This window comes from Tursiops truncatus, chromosome 19 (assembly GCF_011762595.2).
Source record: "Tursiops truncatus isolate mTurTru1 chromosome 19, mTurTru1.mat.Y, whole genome shotgun sequence".
NCBI classification, from domain to species: Eukaryota; Metazoa; Chordata; class Mammalia; order Artiodactyla; family Delphinidae; genus Tursiops; species Tursiops truncatus.
This window is the reverse complement of record NC_047052.1, coordinates 13246388-13268519: the sequence shown is the minus strand read 5'-3', so window position 1 is coordinate 13268519 and position 22132 is coordinate 13246388. Positions and strand designations below refer to the sequence as shown.

The window sequence follows — 22132 nt, the reverse complement described above, 5'->3', positions numbered from 1 at the left end:
TTACTAAGTATAAAAGGAGAACAAAGGAAAGCTAAAGATAGGGTGTATGAAGAGTAAAAACAGTCTGGCTCACAGAGGACAGGTTACTGGTTTGTTTCCAGGGTTTTCGGGGTACTCTTCCCACTGGAGATACCCACCCCTAGGACCAGCGCACCTCTATATGCCTTTCTGCCAGAGTCTCTGGTCTCCTAGTGCTGACCTGTCTCCCTAAGGACCCCTGGGACCCATCCTGTCATGAGTCCTCTTTAGGGCAGGTGGGCCACCTCCTCTCTACTCAGGGCTGATTGGCTGTGAGGGAATGTAGCTCCTTCCCGAGGTCGCCCAGGGAATTGGCACCTACATGACTGTACCTATAACAGTGTCACCTTATTCATTTTAAGTAAGCCTTGTAACAGGGCCCCATCTCTTTTTTTCTTTTTTTTTTTTTTTTGCGGTACGCAGGCCTCTCACTGTTGTGGTCTCTCCCGTTGTGGAGCACAGGCACCGGACGCGCAGGCTCAGCGGCCGTGGCTCACGGGCCCAGCCGCTCCGTGGCATGTGAGATCTTCCCAGACTGGGGCACGAACCCATGTCCCCTGCATCGGCAGGCGGACTCTCAACCACTGCACCACCAGGGAAGCCCGCCCCATCTCTTGACACAGCACTCAGGCCCCAGCTTAGCCCACAAGCTGCCGTAAAGGGTTGGTGGTTCTCCAGCATCTGATCTTGGCAGGAATTATACAAGTCTCACCACCAGCCTCCCTCTTCCCACTGGGCCACAAGAATAGAAACTGATAAGTTGGCCTGGTTGATGGAAGTTTTCGGGTGGGTTGGGGGGAAAGAGTGTTCTGGTTTAAAAAAAAAAAAAAAAGTAAAAAGAACACTTTGAAGTCATCTCATCTTGATGAAAGAAGGAGGTAAGCGCCTGACCACAAAGTGGAGTTTCCAGCCTGCAGCCCCACTTCTGCATCCTGCCTGGCATGTAAGTGGTGCCCAGGACGGTGTCCACGCCTCAAACGGCTGCCTGCTGGCACACAAGGTGCTCCCATTTCATAACCAGTGTTCAGATGAAGCAGCAAAAAAATCAGAAGAACCGCCGCCGGATAAGGAAATGTGGGGGCAGGGTGGATAGAGTAAGGGAGGTTGTCTGTCGACAGTTACAGCCCACTGTTTCTACCCTGCCGAGGTTGAAGCCCTTTAGAGAAATTCGCCCCAGACAAAGTAGGCCTCTGTGCCTGCAGCCTGGACTTTCACCTTCATGATATTGCCTGGTCCCAGAGGCTCTGGCAGACTTCCCACCTGGGTGGCTTGGCTGGGCCATGAGGATTGAAGAGTTCCAGCCATAGGTTATACCAGCCCAGGGGAAGAGGTTTGCATAGTCCTGGCACTGAGGACACAGAGCCCTGTTCTCACTTGCACCTTCAAGTGTGACGCTGGCCCTAGTGGAGTGAGTGTGCGCCCCTGACTTCTGCCCCGGGTTGGGGGACGGAAGAACCCCAGAACGGGGGCTGCTGTGCTCCCAGAAGCACTGTTTCTGGACCTTCGCATCCCAGGAGCTCTGCCAGCCTTGTCAGGGGCCAGAGCTTGCCCTGTGTATCAGAGCTTTGGGCCAAGTCCATCCCAGTATGCCCCCAGGAAGGGCTGGTGTCTGCCCCCTGGTTGCTGAGGGCCTGGAGTCCTACTGGGTCGTGCACATACAATGACTACACAGACACCGGTCCTGCAGCCCTCCTTTCCAGCAAAGCATCAGTCACCCTGCTTCCCGGGCCCCTTTCCTGCAGGGTCACAGTGCTGGCCACTTAGGTTATGACCTCTTCCCTGGCATTCTCTGCCCCATCCCCCCATCCCACAGAGGATATGGGGATAGATGCCAGAGTTTTAAGTTGAATCCTTCAACTCTGGGCCTGGGCCAAGGCCTGGCTGGAGTTGTGAGCCACAGAGACTGTGGCCTGGAAGATTCTAGAGGCACAGCTTCTCCCTTCCCTAGGTGTGTCCTGGCAGGACTTGTATAGACCCTAGCTCAGCCCTTCCCCATCAGCTTTCTTCAGGTGGCCAACCTTCCAGTGCCTACAGTATAGGGAGGAGGACCCTGTCCAGAGCCCCGTGCCACAGTGCAGTGCAGGCTTGGGAAGGGGTGAGCCAGGGCAGTGGTGGAAAACAGAAGCACCAGTCCTGCCGCTTCCCCAGTGGTGAGGGCGAGAGTGATCAGATTCAAGATTTCTTGGGGTTGCTGTCTAAGAGGGCTGGTTGGGAGTTAGAAACGGAATGCCCTGCCTCTCTCTGCCATGTGTATGAATCTGCTCTTTTAGGAGAACATTTGCCCTTTGCCCCCAGCCCCTGGAGCTTCCTTCTCAGTCTGCATGCCCTTGCCTGGGAGTATTCCAGGAAGATGTCTGGGTGTATGGAAGAGGTTTTCACAGGCTCGTCCCCTGCCACGTGGGTGTATGGGTTGGGGAGAAGGGGGTTGAAGGTTACCCGGAGAAACCATTTACTCCTTTCTTTTCACCCATTTCTGGCGGGGACAATGGAATGCAATGAGACTGTCTTTTAAACCTTCTATCTATCAAACCTACACTAGTCCTCCCACCCCAGGGTAGAGGGTGTGTGCGTTTGGGGGAGCCAACATTGCGGAGGATTGGAGTAACCCGTGCTTCTGAGGAAGGAGGACTCCCATTGATAAGCATGAGTTGGACAGGAAGCATGAGCCTTCTCCCCAAGGGGTCTGTAAGTTGAGGATTGACTCACCTCGTCCTTCTTGAAGCCCTCGGCTCTGCCCTCCACCCGTGTTCTAGCTGGTGGGTATTGCTCTGGTTATGCCCCTCTGAAGGCCTCTGGGATATGCTGTCACCAGCTCCCTCCTCTTTAGAGGGAGAGGCTGACAGCTGGGACCTGGGTTGCTGGTCTCTGGAGTCAGCTGCCCTTGGCATACCCTTGGAAGGGCAGCTCTCCTAGGGGAAGCCTGGCCGGCAAAACCAAGGAGCCCTGGGTGGCGGGCAGACTAGAGGGGCTGGTGGGGCATCCTCAAAACAGAGGAGTCCCATTGCTCTGCTCCTCGACAGAGCAGGAACTGCAAGGCTGGAGAGAGAAGAGCTTTGCTAAGGGGTCAGTGATGCGGCTATACAAGGAGGTAGAGGCCTGGGGCTCTTCCCATGCTGTCTGCCACTCCCTGGTGCGATAAATATTTGCTGAATGAACACATCCTTTGCTTTTCTCTTGAGATTCGAAGCATCCCCTAGGTATCCTGACAAGGTGCAGAAGGAAAAGGAGGGCCCGGCAGCTTTTCTGTGGCTCTTCATTACATCTCTGTTGTGACTGAGATCTGAATCTTAAACCATGAAGAATAGCCAAGCCTCCCACGCTTTGAAAACCTTATCTTTAGAGGAAATCAGAGCAGACTGTAAGCACCATGGTCTCCTGACCCTGAGTGTGGGTGGGCTAGTCAAGTTTAATTGCCTTGGAAGGGAGAGTTGGGCAATAAGGTCTAGACCTCAGCTTCTCCAGACTCCTCTCTGACTTGCCCTAGGCCACCATTTAATTCATCCTGCTCCCTGTTTCCTCCAGAAGTCCTCAAAGAAGCTTAGATTTCTTTCCCAGTCTCCTACCTTCAGGGTCTTTCGCCTGTCTCCTGCCTCTCTCTCTCTCTCTTTTTTTTTTATTTTTGGGCTCGAGCTGGGAATCTTAAGCCCTGGACTGCCAGGGAGGTCCATCTCCTGCTTCTGTTAATGTCAGAGGCTTTCAGCCCTGTAGAGGAACCCCCTTATAAACTGTCTCTTCTAGAATCTTTTTTTTTTTCAGGACCAAGAACAGGTTTATTCAGATCCATGGTCGGTTACAAGTTTGGTCTGATTACTGGTCACAGGCCCCAAATGCCACTATTTTGAGTTTTCATCAAAATACAAAGCCCAATACTTACAGTTTGAAAACTTAAAAAAATGACACCAAAGACTAAGGCTTTTAAAAATCTCGGTTGAAAAGTTCTCCCGGGTGCGTTATCTGTAGAATGAAACGCGTGTGAGATGCTGTGTGTCTCTTCTAGAATCTTGCTGCCAACTTGTGTCTAGAGAGTCACAGAGGTGGCCAAGTGTGGGATGGACCTCAGTGAACTGTTTAGAACCAGCTCAGGGCAGGCCTCTGTTCTGTGTAGTGTGACGAAGCCAGGGAACAGGTGAGACAGGCTCCGTGACCCACAAGCTCTGCCACAGGATGGACACAGCACTGCTCGCTGTGCAGCCTGGGGGTGGGGGTCATTGGGGCAGAGCTGGCTCTGAGCCTTCAGGTCTACGCTGCCCACTCCACCTCCCTGGAAGCTGCCACAGTGGGGATCGATGGGGTGGGCAGGCAGTGCCTGTGGTTAGGCAGGGAAGGAAGCTCTGGAGCAAGACCCTGGCGGTGCTGGCCTGGGGAATCCGGGGCTGGCGTGGGGCTGAGAGTACTGAGGAACCTGTGTTGCCTATTCGGGGTCACGGGCCTGCAGCCCAGAAAGCTGGCCAGGCTGGGTCTGGGACTAACCAAACCGTGGCCCTCCACCTGCCCACCCCAGGAGCACAGGCACTGAGGCTGGGAGCTTTCTGGCTCTTGTCCTTCCAGAAACCCTCCAAAGTAGATGGTACTCCCATTTTACAGATCAGGGCATGGATCAGAGGGGCTAAATGGTTGATAGCTGACAAGCGGCAAAGCCAAAATGTGAAGCCAAGTGTTTCTAGGTGCCTCCTTCATTTCGGGAGGCTTGACTGGAAAGGGACTTTGAGCTGCGGTGGATGGTTGTGAGATCTGACAAGTCCTAGCTAAGGAGGACTTAGCCAGCAGCCTGCGGTGCTTAGGGGAGCCACCAGAGAGAGTACTGTCCCTGGCAGCCCTGGTGTGTCTCTGCTGACAGAAGCTTAGGAGCAGTCCACTTCAACTGTTCCCACTGTCCCGGCAGCTTCTCTAGCTTTTGCACACTCACTCTTCTCCTTGCCTCCAATTTGTGAAACCTGGTTTGTACCTGAGGCCTCGTGTTTCTTGGTGGTCCACGAGAAGTCAGAGAAAGCTTTCACTTCTAGAATGTCAAAGCTGAAAGAGTGGGGGCTGATTATAATGACCACTTCCATCTGCATATTTATACAGTGATTTCTGAAAGTGGCTTCAAAACATTTTTTCATTACCATTTATTTCTTCTGCTTATTTTTTATTACTGTTTACTTTTTAAAATTTATATGTATTTTTTATTTTGGCCATGCCGTGCGGCTTGAGGGATCTCAGTTCCCCAACCAGGGATTGAGCCTGGGCCACGGCAGTGAACGCTCCAAATCCTAACCAGTGGACCACAGGGAACTCCCCTCTTCTGCTTCTTATAACCCTGGGGTTATGTAGAGAGGTGATATTCAGTTGGACAAAATTTTTTTAAATTTTTATTTTATATTGGAGTGTAGTTGATTTACAGTGCTGTGTTAGTTTCAGGTATAGAGCAAAGTGATTCCGTTATACATATACATGTATCTATTCTTTTTCAGATTCTTTTCCCATATTATCACGTAGTATTGAGTAGAGTTCCCTGTGCTATACAGTAGGTCCTTGTTGATTATCTGTTTTATATATAGTAGTGTGTATATGTTAATCCCAACTTCCTAAATTATCCCTCCCCCCCATGGACAAATATTTTTTGATGCCTGCTATATGAAGGCCAATGCTAGATAGTGAATTAAATAACATGGTGTCTGTACACTTAGAGCTTAAGTGAAGGAGACAAACATGTCTGTGTCTTTTTTTTTTTTTTTTTGCGGTACGTGGGCCTCTCACTGTTGTGGCCTCTCCCGCTGCGGAGCCCAGCCTCCGGACGCGCAGGCTCAGTGGCCATGGTTCACGAGCCCAGCTGCTTCGCGGCATGTGGGATCTTCCTGGGCCAAGGCATGAACCCGTGTCCCCTGCATTGGCAGGCAGACTCTCAACCACTGTGCCACCAGGGAAGCCCTGTCTGTGTCTTTTTAGGTTTCGTGTAGGATATTAATAAATATGGGCCAGATTTGGCCTGTGGTCCAAATTAGCTCATAACCCCTGGAGGGTAGGACACGGTGAGAGATGAGGCTTCGGAGGGTGGCCTGGTTTGGGGATCTCTCGATGCTGTGTGAAGGAGCCTGACCTTGGCCCCATGACTGAGAGAGCTGCATCTCCATCTCATAAGCTTTTGAACGCAGGAAGGTGATGAGTTTGTTAAGTCCGAAATGCCACATGGCTAAAGAGGCAATGGAGAATATAATCTAGAATCTAGGGTAGAAGGGCAGGCTCTTGATTTGGAGGGGGATGGGGCACCGTAGAGAGGCAAAGGAGAAAAAGGACTGAGGGCCGAACCTTCAGAATCCATTAGCAGCTGAAAGAAACAAGCAAGGAAGGGTCTGAGCCAAGAAAGCTGATTGTGATGGCTTGGAAGTCAAAGTGGTGGTCAGCAGGAACAAGCAGGAGATAATCAGAGAGGAAGAGGCTGGAGGTGGGATAGCCTTCCTCTGATGGTCCAAGAACCTTGGCCTGGAAAGAAAAAGTGGCTAGCTGCCTGGTGATAGCCTGGACTCGAATGTGGCTCCTGAGTTCACTGCTGTTCTGATGTAATTGAAACTAAAGGCTGGGCCTGCTGCAGGTGGGCTGGGGACTTGAAGAGAGTCAGATGGACCTTTTATCAAGAGTGTCCATGTGGCCAGTATGCATGTTTCCCCAGCCAGGTGCAACACTGGGAAATGCTCAAGTGGTGTGGAAGAGGGGCTGAAGGCAGGGCTGGCCTTCCTCAGTGAAGGCCTGGTCAGACCACATCTGAAAGATCCTATTTGCGTGTCTGCCCGCCCCTGCTTCCATCCCATGGTGGACTGGAATGAAGATGGGGTGGGGATGGGAGAGCAGTTTTAATTGGAACTTTTGATCAGCTTACCCCAGGCTGTCTCAGTCGACTTCGCCCAGTGTATTGGCTGGAGTTCTGTGAATCTCGTTAGAGATGGTTTGATATACCTTCTCAGGAGACTGGTATTGGCAGGGATTCCCAGTTCCTTGGTACAAATAGTTTAATCCAACTCATCCAGTCAAGATGGCACTGTAAATTTATACTCTAAACACATAGCAGTAATACATAAAAAGACAAAATGGGGCTTCCCTTGTGGCGCAGTGGTTGAGAATCTGCCTGCTAATGCAAGGGACACGGGTTCGAGCCCTGGTCCGGGAAGATCCCACATGCCTCGGAGCAACTAGGCCCATGAGCCACAACTACTGAGCCTGCGCGTCTGGAGCCTGTGCTCCGCAACAAGAGAGGCCGTGACAGTCAGAGGCCCGCGCACTGCGATGAAGAGTGGCCCCCGCTTGCCCCAACATCTAAATAAATAAATAAATAAATAAAAGAAAAAATGCTGAAAACATAGTCATGTATTCCCCCTCCCTCCCCACACAAAATAAACATCCCTGTGATGAGAAATAGAGCAAGAACACACAGGGGAGAGCAGGGCAGAAGCTGCAGGCCTCCTGGTCTCTGAGACTGGATGCAGGCAGAAGTGGCTAGAAATCTGGGGTAACAGAGCTATGGAGTGCTCAACACAAAGCATGGAATTAGAGCTGGTCCACTGCTCGAACCCAGGGGCTGGGAAAACAGTTGCTGTCACCCATTCCCTGGGGCTATGGCTTATCATGAAGATGCTTACCTACAGGGACAGAACATTAGAGCCTGGACCTAAGCTGAGCTGGTACTACAAGATATGATTCTAGACCAGGAGACCCAAAGGACCTGGGGAGGCAAAGGTGAAAACCCCCAGATAGGGGAGGGATGAGCTTATATATTCAGAAACATGTGAGGAAAACTAATATAAAGAAAGAACAAAAGCAAAGAAAAAGTTACCCCAGAAGAAATGAAAATAACAGAGTAATCAGAAAATATCTTTAATAGAAATAGGTTAAGGATCCTCAAAGAGATTAGGGAAACAGGAGATTCATTAAAGAAAAGAAAGGGAAGTTGTAAAAGAAACAAGAATATGTGAATATGAAAATTTTAAATTAAAAATTCTAGCAGCAAAAAATAGTGTAATTAGAATTTGAAACAATGGATAGCTGTAGCCTGGACATATAGAACTCATGAATTGGAAGCTAATGCTGAGGAATTAATCTAGAATGCAGCACAGACATGGAGGACACGTGACAGGCTTTAGCACAAGTCTAGTAGGAATTCCAGATATGAGTCAAGGAAATGGCAAAAAAATATTTGAAGTGATAATGGCTGAGAATTCCAGAATTGAAGAAACAGCACGAATACCAAACAAAATAAATACCTAGATATAGGGAAACTGCAGATAAGAATAAAGGGAAAATATGGGAATTCCCTGGTGGTCCAGTGGTTAGGACTCTGTGCTTCCACTGCAGGGGGCACGGGTTTGATCCCTGGTCAGGGAACTAAGATCCTATATGCTGCGTGGCGCAGCCAAAAGAAAAGAAAAGAATAAAGGGAAAATATTTAAAACTACCAGAGAAATAACAGAATTCAGAGAAACAACAACGAGACCGACAGACAATATTTCATCAACATTAGATGCCAGATATGATAGAGGACTATCTTAGGGAAACTAGAATTCTATATCCAGTTATCATTCAAGAATGAGGTGAAATAAAGATATTTTTGGATATGCTAAGACAGTTTTATCTATAGATCCTGGCTAAAAGAACTGCTAAAGGTATACTTCAGTAAGAAGAAATCTCGGGGGAAGGAGGAGGTTGCTAGCACCAGCACTGAGTGCAGAAATTGAAATAGTATGTTGGTAAATTTAACTATAGACAGTATATCTGGATGCTTAAGTCACTCAAAGTGACTTAAACTCTAGAAAAGATTTAATTAGCTTATAATGGGAAGTGTGGAGGTAGGGAGTGCCAGGGTTGGGGCAGTGGTCTAATATTGACATGAAGAACCCTGGATTATTCCGTTGTTCTGCTGTGCCATCTTAAGGGTATAAGATCTTTCCTCTCATGGTTGTGAGGTGGCTGCTGCTGCTCTAGGTAACCTATCATCACCCTATAGCTTCCCAAGCAGGAAGGCAGGGAGATGCTAAGAGAAAGGAAGCTTTCTAATGTGCCTCTTTTTTGGGAAGGAGAATCTGTCCAAGAAGCCCCCAGCAGACATCTCCTTATGTCTCATTGGCCCGAGCTGGTTCGTTCTTACACCAATTCCTGGTAAAAGGGAACAGCCAACTGTGGTTGGATTTGACCAGGCTTGCCTCATCTCCTGGGACTGGGTTCTTTGCTACCTGAGCAAAATCAGGATTCTGTTGGCAGGAAAGAAGGGGGAGTGGCTGCTGGTAGGCAACCAACAACAGTGTCTGCCACAGATAGCAAAACACACAAACAGAAACCCAGTGTCTAGTTTGTTTTTTAATTTTACAAAAGGAAAACTAAAATTGTTCACCACATTATCAAGGAAGAATAAGGTAAAGTAAGGAAGGGAATTTCATTGTTAAATCACATCAGGTTTCTGCCTTGTTAAACAGAATAGTACTGCTGAAAACGGTAGACCTCATTAGGACAATGTATATATGCTAACAATTTAAGATAACCACTAAAAGAAGAGGAATATAATTTCCAAGCCAGGAGGAAAAAAAGTGGTGGGAGTAGGGGTAGTGTGTCAGTCCAACAAGTCAGGAAAAGAAAAAAGAACTAAAGGAAAACTAGTGAAGAGAAAACAAAGGTAGTAACATGAGTCCAAATACCTAAGGGTAAAGGGTTATACTCATGTGTTAAAGAGGAAAAAATCTACCAGACTGGATAAAATGCAAATAAGAAGTGGTCTGGACCCTGGAGAGACTGGTCAGTGGACACAGGGGCTTAACAGGAACCGCCCTGGCCTTCATCATACAGGTGGTTCTGTTCTTTTTTCTTTTTTTTTTCTTTTTTTGCGGTACGCGGGCCTCTCACAGCCGTGGCCTGTCCCGCTGCGGAGCACAGGCTCCGGACGCGCAGGCTCAGCGGCCACGGCCCACGAGCCCAGCCGCTCTGCGGCATGCGGGACCCTCCCAGACCGGGGCACGAACCTGTGTCCCCCGCATCGGCAGGCGGACTCCCAACCACCGTGCCGCCAGGGAAGCCCGGTTCTGTTCTTTAAATAACTTTCTATTTATTCCTCGCCCCATCTCCCTGCCTCTCCTCAACAGTTTCTGTCTGGCTTTGCCTTGCTACTGAGACGGTCGATATTGTTTTTCTGGATCGCTCCCTGCCTACTGTAGATATGTATAACAAATTCCTGGACGCCTCCCCCGCACCCAACACCAACAAATCACACTGGGACTCCTTTAAGGGGCAGGTGTGGTGCAAAGCTGGGACCCCACATCCCAGCTGTCCCCCTGTCCCACCCTCTCCCCGTGCCTTAGAGCCCAGCATTCCTCCCCTTAGAGCCTGTTTCTTAGGGTGCAACATCGATCCGCTTGCAATGAAGACTGATGGTTTATTTCGCTGGGATTTATTTGAAAGTTAGCCAGAGTGATGATCATAGGCTGGAAGAAATGTTAGCTCTTGCTTTCTGGTTTCCTGGCTGCCAACTCAGGACAGCTTCAGAAGTTCTGGAGCTGAGATCTCAGACTCGACATCAAGGCAAAGTGAGGTGTCCTGCAGGAAGACACTGCCAGAGGGGTTGTAACTGGGGAGCGAGGAGGCCTGAGTCACTAGGATAACTGAGGGGTATGTGCCAGAGGGTGGTGCCAGCATGTTGCAATGTGCTGACTTCAGTCAGCCAAGCATGCAGAGGTGAAGCAACCAGTTCTCAGACACATCAAGGATGTGGCTCTCTGGGCTTCAGTTGAGTGTGAGGGAGGGGCTGTCAGGTCTCTTCTTCCAGATAATGACTGACACCCCAGGGCATCTTCTGCTGGTGTCGGCTGTTGCCACACCAGCAAGCAGGGAGTTTGCTGGGTTACTAGGTTGGCAAGGTTCTGGGACACAGGGAACCCTTTGATGGTTGTGCCCCAGTTAGTGGGAAAAGCCTCTCTGGAAGGCAGTGGGAGCTTTTGGAAGGAGCACTGGCCTTGGAGCCATCAGACCTGGAATGATATTAAAGCTCTGTCACTTATCGCCTGGCTGACCTGTTTGAGCTGTCTTGGGACTTTTGTGAATACCAAATGAGAGGCTATGCCTGCAAATGCTTAGAAACTCATAAAACACCATGCAATGTGGGTACAATCTGTGGTTTGATGCCTTTACATTGAGGCTCTGGGACACATCCTTAGGCTTTGTGTCAGTGGGAGGAAAGAGGGTGCTTTATCAGCGTCTTGGGCTGGGATTTTTTTCTTTCTTTCCACCCCCTCCAGATTCAAGCAGTCTCCCTTCCCCCATCCTCTGCTCTTTATTTTGACGTTTCTTTTCTCTGCCTGCCAAGAAGATTGTGTTCAGCTGCGCTGGTCTGAGGCTGTGCTATATCCTGTGCTTCATTAGGTTAATTTGATGGGTTGTCTCCTGGGAACTGACCAGAGACTGGTTCTAAAACCATGCTAGCCTCCAAAACCCAGTTCCATCCATTCTCCTTAGGGGCAAGCTTTGCTGCTCAATCCCATATGCCTGCTTTTCCTTTCTTCCACCTGCAGGCTGGCCAGGGCCTCCTTCGGTTTCCCTTGTTTCCTTGTATTAGCATAGTTGTTCAAGCATGCATCCCCTGATTGGTAGAAGGCTCTAGGGAAGACCATCCGTTCTCCAAGGCTGCCCCTGACCTTCTGGATTCTGCTCTCCAGTTCCTCTGTTCAGCCTCAGCATTTTGAGCTCGGCCAGCCATTCAGGGGGTATTTATTGTTAAGTGGTCTCACCGAATTTGCTAAATTTGTAACCACAAACCTCTCAGAAGACACTAGTATTGCCTTGCCTCCCACTAAATTTACCTCGTTACTCTCCTCTCTTAGAGGACTGTTTCACATCTGATCTCTGTAAATCTCCAACCCCAGCAATAAAGATGCATCCCTCCCTGTGCCTGTGCCCATTCTCTGCTTCACCTCCTGCTAGGCAGGTCAATCCTTTCCATGCGGGCACTGGCTCCCCCCACCCTCTGCCCCGTTCTTGCTGCTCAGGAACTCTGCTGCTGTTTGTTTTTTATTTATCTATTTATTTATTTTGGCTGCGTTGGGTCTTTGTTGCTGTGCTTTCTCTAGTTGTGGCTTTCTATAGTTGCGGCGAGCGGGGGCTGCTGTTCCTTGCGATGCACAGGCTTCTCATTGTGGTGGCTTCTCTTGTTGCAGAGCACGGGCTCTAGGCTCGTGGGCTTCAGTAGTTGCGGCACACGGGCTCAGTAGTTGTGGCTCGCGGGCTCTAGAGCACAGGCTCAGTAGCTGTGGCACACAGGCTTAGCTGCTCCACGGCATGTGGGATCCTCCCAGACCAGGGCTCGAACCCGTGTCCCCTGCATTGGCAGGTGGATTCTTAACCACTGCGCCACCAGGGAAGTCCCAAGGACTCTGCTTCTTAATTATCCTTTTACCTGCAGCGTTAACTTCTCCCTCTACTGAACCATCCCCACCAGTATACAAACATTCAGTAATATCTCCCATTCTATTTTATCTCATTCCCTTTATTTAGTAACACTTTTATTGAGATATAACTCACATACCATACGGTTCGGCCATTTCAAGTGTACAAGTGAGTTGGTTTTAGTCTAGTCACATGGTGATGCAATGAGACCACAAACAATTTTAGAACATTTCATCATCCCAGAAGGAAACGCCATACCCATTCTCAGTTGCTCCCATCTCCTCCAACCCCCAGCCCTAGGCAATCACTAACCTACTTTACGGATTTGCCTATTCTGGATATTTCATATAAATGGAATCACATCATATGTAGTCTTTTGTGTCTGGCTTCTTTCACTTAGCACCATGTTTTCAAGGTTCATCCATGTAGCACGTCTCAGTGCTTCCTTTTTATGGCTGAATAAGATTCCATTGTATGGATATTTGACATTTTGTTTCTTCATCAGTTGATGGAACTTTGAGTTCTTTCCACTTTGGAGCTGATATGAATAATGCTCCTATAATCGTTTGTGTACGTGTTTTTATGTGGATATATATTTTCCTTTCTCTTGGGTATAGACCTAGGATTAGAATTGCTGAGTCATACGGTAACTCTTTGTTTAACCTTTTAACTGCCAGACTGTTTTCCAAAGTAGCTGCACCATGTCACATTCTCACCAGCAATGTACGAGAGTTACAGTTTCTCCATATCTTCACTAATAGTTGTTATTATCTGTCTTTTTGATTATAGCCATCCTAGTGAGCGGGATGTGGTGTCTGATTATGGTTTTGATATGTATTTCCCTGATAACTCATGGTGCTGAGCACCTTTTCACCTGCCTGTTGGCCACTTCTCATCCAGTCAGGTGTTCACCCCCTCCAAACCTCTGGATCAGCCATTGTGAAGGTTACTGCTGACAGCCTTCTCTTATCTATGCCAGGCCTTCCATCAATAATTTCTTCTGGTCCTGTAGTTTTAAGAATGAACTGTGCTCTGATGACTCTCGGATGTATCCCTCCAGCTCTGACCTCATCCATGAGCTTCAGACATCTGTGTCCTGCTGCCTATTGCCATTTCCACCTGGACATTTAAAGGGCATCTCAAATTTAACCTGTTGTAAACAGAACTCTTGTTTTTTTTTTCTTACCCAAACCCATTTCTTTCCTGACTTTTCTTTTCTGACTTTTCTGTATGAAAGAATGGCACCCCACACACACACACCAGGTTGCTCGGGCCACAAGGTCCTGTGCCCCGGGTTCAGTCTTCCTCTCCTACCCACCACCCTCCATCTCACCCATCAGTTAAACCCTTCAGAATACATGAAGTAGCTTCTCTGTGGTCCCCTGCTAGTGTTACACAGCAGCCAGAGTAGTCCCTTAGCAAAAAATGTTTTAACCTAAAAAAAAAAAAAAAATTAGAATTTATAATGAAATGCATCACACATTCAGAATAGTATATATCATATAAATTCCTTAAAGACTGGGCTTCCCTGGTGGCGCAGTGGTTGAGAGTCCACCTGCCGATGCAGGGGACACGGGTTCGTGCCCCGGTCCGGGAAGATCCCACATGCCCCGGAGCAGCTGGGCCTGTGAGCCGTGGCCACTGAGCCTGTGCGTCCGGAGCCTGTGCTCCGCAATGGGAGAGGCCACAACAGTGACAGGCCCGCGTACCACACACACAAAAAAAATTCCTTAAAGAATAAAAATTTTAAATACTCTGTTTCTACTATCTGGATTAAGGAGTAATACATTCCCCAGTACTTCTGAAGCTCCTATAGACCCTTCTTCTTGTCTCATCTACCTTCTTCCCGTCCAGGGGAATTTCCTGGATTTTACAGTGTTCCCCTGATTTTATCTGTTGTTTTATCATCTATGTGTATAGAGGCCTTAAAACAACTTCTTGCTTAGCTTTGCATACTTTTGAACTTTTCATGAACTCATACTGTAAGTATTCATCCCTGACTTATCCTTTTTGTTCAACATAATAGTTTTTTGGTCATATTCATTCCTGTTTATGTCTGAAACTGGAGTTCATTCATTTTTACTGTATTACATGAATGGACCACGATTTATCCATCCTATTCTGATGGACATTTGAGTTTGCAGTTTTCAGCTATTATGCAGTGCTGCCTTGAGCATTCTCATATGTCTCTTGGTACACATGTTCACGTGTATCTGCTTGTAGAAATACTAGAGTTTACTACATACCCACCAGGATGCCTAAAATTAAAAAGATAGCAGATATCCAGGACATGGAACAAATGGCACTCTCCTATGTTACTGGTGGAAACATAAAATGCTACAGCCACTTTGGACAACTATTTGATAATTTCTGGTAAAGTTAAACATACTGGTGTATGTACCCTATGGTCCTGTAATTCCACTCCCAGGTATTTACCCCAGAGAAATGAGAGTATGTGTCCACAAGGTGAGTTGTACAGAAAGGTCAGGGCAGTTTTACTCATAACAACCAAAAACTAAAAACAACTCAACTGTCCAAACGTGGAAAAGAATAAACTACTGATACACACAACATGGACGAATCTCCAAAACATTGTGCTGAGCAAAAGAAGCCAGCCAGGCAGGAGTGTTTATATGAAGTTCAAGAACAAGTAAACCTAATCTATGGTGACCGGACTCAGCAAAGTAGTATAGCAGTGAACGATGACCGGGAAGGAGCACAAGGGAACTTCCGGGGTTGTGGGGTGGTGGTGGAAATTCTCTGTATTTTATACTGGGTGCTCACACACATGGGTAAACATGCATCATGCTCTACATTGAAAGACTTCTGCATCCTATTATATGTGAATTAAACCTCAATGAGAAAAACAGATTGTCCCAAGTAGCAGCACGATTTTGGGGGAAAATGAAACAGTGTATTCAACTAGTTGTCAGGGTTCAACTTAAGCTTTAAATCTGCTTAATAGGACAAGCAGGCTGAACTCACCAGCTTTATAATTCATTGATTCTAAATATTCAACCTTTGGCTGAGAAACCATTCATTCCCACCCAAACTAGGAGGACTACATTTTCTGAGGATGTCTTCTCACATGGGACATCACAAAATAAATTAGCTCAGGACAAATGGGGGAACTTTCTAATCTCTCATTGTGTCCCCAGTGTTCCATCTTCTTCTGTGAGAAAGATGTTTTTTAATTTTTCTTTAAAAAGAAATACTGCTGGGATATACTTATGTCCATATTTTTTAAGTAATGCCAAACTAGCCTCCCAAGCATTGTACCAATTTATTTTCTCACCAATGGTGAGTGAGTGTTCTTGATACTCTGCATCCTCTCTAAACTCTTAGTACTGTTAGTTTTAAAAAATTTGCTCCAAGGGTCCATTTTAAAATATAAATCAGGTCATGACACATCCCTCCCCAAAACCCTCCCATCAGATTAATAATAAATCCTAATCCCTTCAAAGGCCTCTGTGTCCGGGCCCCTCGTGCCTACCTCTCCGACACCCTCCCCAGTTTTGCTGGCCTTCTTGCCATGGTTTTTTTTTTTTTTTTTTTAATTAATTAATTTATTTTGGCTGCGTTGGGTCTTCGTTGCTGCGTGCGGGCTTTCTCTAGTTGCAGCGAGCAGGAGCTACTCTTTGTTGCGGCGCGCAGGCTTCTCATTGCAGTGGCTTCTCTTGTTGCGGAGCATGGGCTCTAAGCGCGCAGGCTTCAGTAGTTGTGGCTCGCGGGCTCTAGAACACAGGCTCAGTAGTTGCGGCGCACGGGCGTAGTTGCTCCGCAGCATGTGTGATCTTCCCGGACCAGGGATCGAACCCGTGTCCCCTGCATGGGCAGGCGGATTCTTAACCACTGCGCCACCAGGGAAGCCCCTCTTGCCATGTATTTCACAGGTCAGGCTGTTTCCTCCTTGTGTACTCTGTTCCCTCTCACAGCACCCTGTAACTTCCCTGTCATGGCACTTTGTAATCCCCTGTGCCTTGCCTTTGTATTTGCCGCTAGACCAGAAGCTCCATTAGGACAGGACGTGTGTTCACTGTCCCACACTAGCGCCCCCAGCCCTGCGCCGGCCCATTAAGTATCTGTCGAATGAATAAATAAGCCAGCACCAGCCAGGTGGCCCTGGAAGACTGGCCTACTTCCCTCTGTGGGCACCAGAGGTGGGAGCTGATGCCCAAATGTGTGCCCTTCCCCCGACTCTTTTACATCGGGGTTTGCATGGGCTTAAAGTGAAAGATAGAGCAGCTGTGAAAGGGAGAAATGAGAATTAGGCATTGGCAACTGGAGGGCACGGGGAGTACCCCAGAGCAAATGACGTGCATAAAAGCTCTTAACCAGGTGACTTCTGGGATTCGGGGTGCATGTCTGGGGCCTCTGACCGTTCTTGCTGCGTTCTGCCCTGTGCCCTCAGTTGCCCTCAGCACACGTTCCCAGAAGCAGCCCAGCCTTGGGATTTCCAGAGCAAAGGCTTTTGCCGGTGACCCTTGTTTGGGAAGACCCTCTCTGCTCTTCCCAAACACAGTGACGAAACTGGGGCTTTTCCTCCCCTGACAAGGCAGCCGGTTACGTCAGATGCCCCCTTTGTTGAGACTGCAAGGAGTTACAGCCTTCCCCAACGTGAGAGATGTTTCCTTCAGAGCCTCCTGTGCCGGTTTCTGCCCAAGTCCGCCTTCGGGGGCCACAGTGGGCCACGCACCAGAAACCAGGTCTCCCCAGCCAGGCCCCTCGCAGCATCCCTTGCTCAGCCTGGAAAGTCACCACCTCCTGGGCCGCTTGCCTCATGGCTGGCTCTCCTCAGGTCACAGGATGCTGGGAGCAAGACCCTGCAAAACGGAGTTCTCTTCCTTAGATGTTGGTCATGGATATGAGCAAAGGGAGGCCTAGAAGAGACAGTGACCTGGCTTCTATTTACAGACAGCGCCACCAAAGGCTGTGCATGGAGTCCCGCATGCCAAAGGGTGCAGTAGAACCTTTGGAAGGAGCACACTGGACCAGTGCCACTGGGTCTGTGGGTTAGAGCTGGGGGCCCCGGTGAGGCCCGCGGACGAAGCTTCACTCTTGACCCTGGGAAGCCGGCTTCTGTGTCTCTTTGCCTCTTACCCTGGAGCCTCTGGGTAGTTGAAGGAACCCATGGGCTTCTTTCTACGCCCCGGCCAGTCACAGGCTTTGGAACTGGATAGACCTGGACTCAAATCTCAGCTACACTCAGGAGGTTGTGACTAGGCAAGTTCCTCCACGTCTGTGAGCATTGTTTCCCCACCCAGAATAATGTCTCCTTATTGGAACGTGTTAGTTCTGTTCCCTGATGGCTTTGTGGTTTGGCTTGGCCCCAGAATTTGGAGCTGCCATAAATGGAGGGGGCGGCAGAGGTTCTTGAACATAGAGCCTGAGATGCCTACTGTGCAGCTGGTGCTGCACAGGCAGCAGCCAGAGTTGCCGGAGGAGCTGGCTGGAGCTGGAGCTTTCCGAGCACAGCTGTGAGGCCCAGGGGCCGGGTCAGAGCCAGGGCTGGCTGGACTTGGAGAGGAGCTGGTGGGGACACGCAGGCCTCTAGGATTAAGTGCTCCCCATGACATGGAGCCAGGGCCCGGGGGCTCCACTCTCAGCTTTGTCCCTGACTCTCACCCTGGCTCCCTAGCACATGGCATGGATTCAGGCTCCTTTCCTTAGGGTGGATCTCCAAAGCTCCCTGCTGCCTCTTCTCCCTGCTCTTGCCCAGGGCAGCACAGGGTCTCAGGCTGTCAGTAGCCCATGGCATTTATTTGGTAACCTGCAGAGGAAGGCAACTGTCCAGAGGGCTGAGTGGTGGTGGTGCTGAGCGTCCTGACACGGTCAGGTTCTCTCGCTGACACCAGAGCTGGAAGGATTGTCAATGAATCAGCCAGCTAACCCAGGAATGCTTCATCTGTAGCCCACACTACAGAGGGGAGAGGGCAAATCCCAGGGCTCAGGTCAACCGCCCCCCTCACTTTGGGGGGGGCTTCTCTACCTCTTCTCAGGGGTAGAGAACGCCCGGGCAGGGGCTCATATCTGCAGTCCCCTACGATCTTTTCTCTGGGCCATTTTCTCTTAAGTTTGCTGAAATTAACCTCATGTCACTGGAATAGGAACTTCCTAAACCTGGCTTTTCCAGCGACTTGCCCTGTGGCTCTAGGGAAATTCCTTTCTGTCCTTGTTTACCTTCTGACTAATGAGTGAGGGTGGCGGGCTAATCTCGTCTTTAGAGGCCCGAGTTAAGGAGAGCAGAGTGATGCTCTCTGCAGTTAGAGGGAAGAGCCCTTTCTCTTGTCCACCCTTCAGTTAAGTGGGCATCTCCTCTACTGCCAGCTCTGTCCCCTCTGGGACTTGGGGGCAGGGCTGGGGGAGAGCACGTGTGCATGTGCGATCTGTCTGCACATTATTTTTCCTTTCTGCAATTTCAGAGTCATGCTGCGGCAGCCTGGCGCCTGACGAGTGAGGGGAACCTGCCAGGGGATTACTGCTAGCTCAAGGCAGGACAGAGGCCTCAGGGGAGCGGAGATGGGCAGAGCAGCCTCCAAGCCTGGGCCAGCAGCACCAAGACGGAGGCCTGGGCCCTGGCCTGGAGCTCGGCTCACACTCGCTCGGCTGACCCTGATGGCGTTCGAAGCAACACCCTGCTGAGAAGCGGCTGTTCCCAGGCCCCAGAGGACCTCAGAGCAGGAGCTGGAGTTTGACCCCCCCTACACAACTGCAGTTGGGGCTGCGACCGTCGGGGGAAGGGGCTGGCGCCTCGGATGGGAAGTAGAAGGGCAGAACCTAACGCCAGGAGGATCTTGGTCTCTGAAGAGTTTTCTGGAACCCACGGAGCTTCCTGGGTTTCTTCTCTCTGGATTGGGGCTTGGTTCCCTCTCCTCCCCTGGCAGAGGGGTTGGGCCCTGAGGGCCAACTGAGAGAGGGAAGACTCTTAAATGAAATTCAGGCTGCCTGAAGCCCACGTGCTCTCTGCTATGATTGGGGTTCAAGGGCTTCCCTGCTGCAGGGGACGAGGGGCCGCCTCGGCATCTGCTCATGAGCCACAAGGACCCCGAATGCTCCAGACTGGATCGTTTCAAGCCGCCAAAGAGGGGGACCCCCACAGCTGGCAGCCAGCAACCCCAAGGGACTAGAGGGCTGGGATGGACTGACCTCCCCCTTGCCAGGGCTCTGGGAGAAGCAGAGCCTCTGTGGCCCAGCTAGTGACGGAGAGACCCAATGAAGCCATAAGCAGGGCCAGGCGGCTCAGGGACAGGGGAGCCACTGCTGCCGACGTGCTTTCTCCTGACGCTGAGGGAGGGCGTAGTGTGGGACCTCTGCCCCTGTCCCCTCCCTGGCACTTGCCCATATGCCCTTTGCGTGTGGTGCCAGAACAAGCAGGCTACGCTGTGGCTGGCCCATCAGCGGGCTGGGAAAGGAGTGGCCACGGTGACACCTGCCTGACTGCTGGGCTGAGGCCCCAGCTCCCCGGGGTGCTGAACCATGAAGTGCTCCCTGCGGGTGTGGTTCCTCTCCGTGGCCTTCCTGCTGGTGTTCATCATGTCACTGCTGTTCACCTACTCCCACCACAGCATGGCCACCCTGCCCTACCTGGACTCGGGCGCCCTGGACGGGACCCACCGGGTGAAGCTGGTGCCCGGCTACACCGGCCTTCAGCGCCTCAGCAAGGAGGGGCCCGCCGGCAAGAGCTGTGCCTGTCGCCGCTGCATGGGCGACGCCGGCGCCTCTGAGTGGTTTGATAGCCACTTCAACAGCAACATTTCCCCGGTCTGGACCCGGGAGAACATGGACCTGCCCCCAGAGGTCCAGAGGTGGTGGATGGTGAGAAAGCTGTGGCCCTTCCTGCCTCCCCTTTGCTGCCGCCTCTCCGGTGGTCTGTCCTGCCATTTGGGAGTCACCCTTAGAGCCCCCTCTTGGATTGGGGCTGTCTATCTTCTGGCCCCCAGAGCCTTGACAAAGTGTGAGGTTCACTGGACCAGAGCCAGCTCCTAGGATCACAGATTGTGAAGGGGGAGCGAGCTGTGGCCTGGAAGGAAAGAGAACTAATATTTTCTAGTGCCTGTAGAGGCCAAACATAGACCAGAGATGCCTTGCTGGGCCAGGGAGGTGAAATAGCCAGGAGAAACAGGTTCCCCAGGGAGAAGATGGCGAGAAGTGAGCATGGCAACAGGAAGAAGGCCTGCCCTTTATAAAGGAGGCAGCAGCTCAGCTCCAGTGATTGTTGCTATGCAGGCAGTATCCTAATTTGTAAATGTTTGCTCAAAATAATTTGAAACACCATGCCACTCACTTGGTTCCTTCCAATTGCTGGAAAAGCCTTTCTTCTGGGTTGGGATAGGAAAGCATTAGCAACTCCTCTGGGGGCTAAGGGAGGTGAAGGGGAGGGGATGGGGGGACAGGTGTACCCAAGCCTCCCCATTCTTCCGGATCCTGTCACCTTGCTGCCGCTTTAGCTCCCTTCACCTTGTCCCTGTCATCTCTGGAGCGTCACTCCCTAGGCTTTGCCAGGGCCATCTGGTTGCCACACATGTCAGAGGTGGAGCAGCATCAGTACTTGACCCGGGGGGGCCTGCAGACTGCAGGCATTTCCTGCTGGGGGACTTGGGAGGCAGCTCATGGTCCCTGGTTTCCCCAGCTGGCACATGGGGAGGGTGATGACTCTCCCTTTTTCTCACAGTTAGGACAGCTGTGAGGATGAGCTCCTGCAATCAGGCTTATGAGAGCAGCTCAGAGATCCTGCTTCCCAGCCCGGACTCTCAGAGTCCCTAAGGATGGGGAGTCTACAGAGCAGGAGTCACCAGGAGCCACACACGCCCTTCACATGTCAGACTGGAGCCCTTGAAGGGTCCTGCCCATTGCTCATAGTCACACCCTTCATTTTACAGGGAAGATCGAGGTTCAGAGAGTGCCCTGAGCTTGCCTTGGTCATAGGTCTCAGTGGTGGCCACGAAGAGCCAGAACAGGCCTCTGGGCAGCGGTGGACCGAGAGGCAGGCCAGGCCCCCTGCTCACGGGGGTGGAACTCAGGGCTGTTTAAGCCCCGGAACCACCTCTCTGCTGCTCCCCACAGCCACCCTCTTTCGCTGTGAACTTAGAAATTCTTGTCTCAGGGCTAAGCTGCTTCTCCACACTGAGTTCATGTTCTTGTGCTCAGGGGCCCTTCCTGTGCTCAGAGAAGAGGCAGAGAAGCAGGCCCACCCATCCCCTCCATACATTCTGTCCCCTGAGCAGCTCCTGCTTAGCCGCAAACCCACAGCATTGCCGCTAGGACCACAGAACATTTTAAAGCCCTTACAGATGGTGGCCCAGGGGCCGAATCCAGCTCACTCAGTGTTCTTAAACTATTTGCATGAGTTACCATCATTTAGGACCTCTGTTTTTTCAGCTTCTCTTGAGAAACCAGAAAATCTGGTCCTTCTGGGCTGACAATCCCACAAGGCGACAGTTGGTTGGAGCCACCCCTTTTCGATGGGAGCTCCTGTTGGCTGTAGGCCCCACCTGCCTCTTCACTCCTGCACATTACCTGCCTGGCACTATAGGCGTTTAAGTGCTGCCCTGGCCTCATTTCATGGTCTCTTGCATCACTGGTGGTGGGAGGTGCAGGGGACCGGTTTCATTCCAGCTGTTCTGACTTTGAAAGAATATCTGTGCCTCTTTGCCTTTTCCCCAGGGCTCAGGGCTCCGGATATCCTGTGGATCTTGCCTGGAGTTTCAGGCTGAGTCCCAGA

At 50.5% G+C, this 22132-nt stretch overlaps 1 protein-coding gene across 11 annotated transcripts in view; it reads left to right on the top strand.

The window, feature by feature from the left end:
- Positions 1-22132, top strand: part of ST3GAL2 (ST3 beta-galactoside alpha-2,3-sialyltransferase 2) — a 95820-nt gene that overhangs the window by 24490 nt on the left and 49198 nt on the right. For all 11 annotated transcript variants that reach the window (XR_012327927.1, XR_012327928.1, XR_012327925.1 and 8 more), the window contains exon 2: positions 18834-20226. Coding sequence is in view for 2 of the 11 variants with exons in the window: in XM_033844007.2 (XP_033699898.1) it covers positions 19888-20226 (339 nt within the window). In the remaining 9 variants the exon portion in view is untranslated. The remainder of the gene's footprint in view (positions 1-18833; positions 20227-22132) is intronic.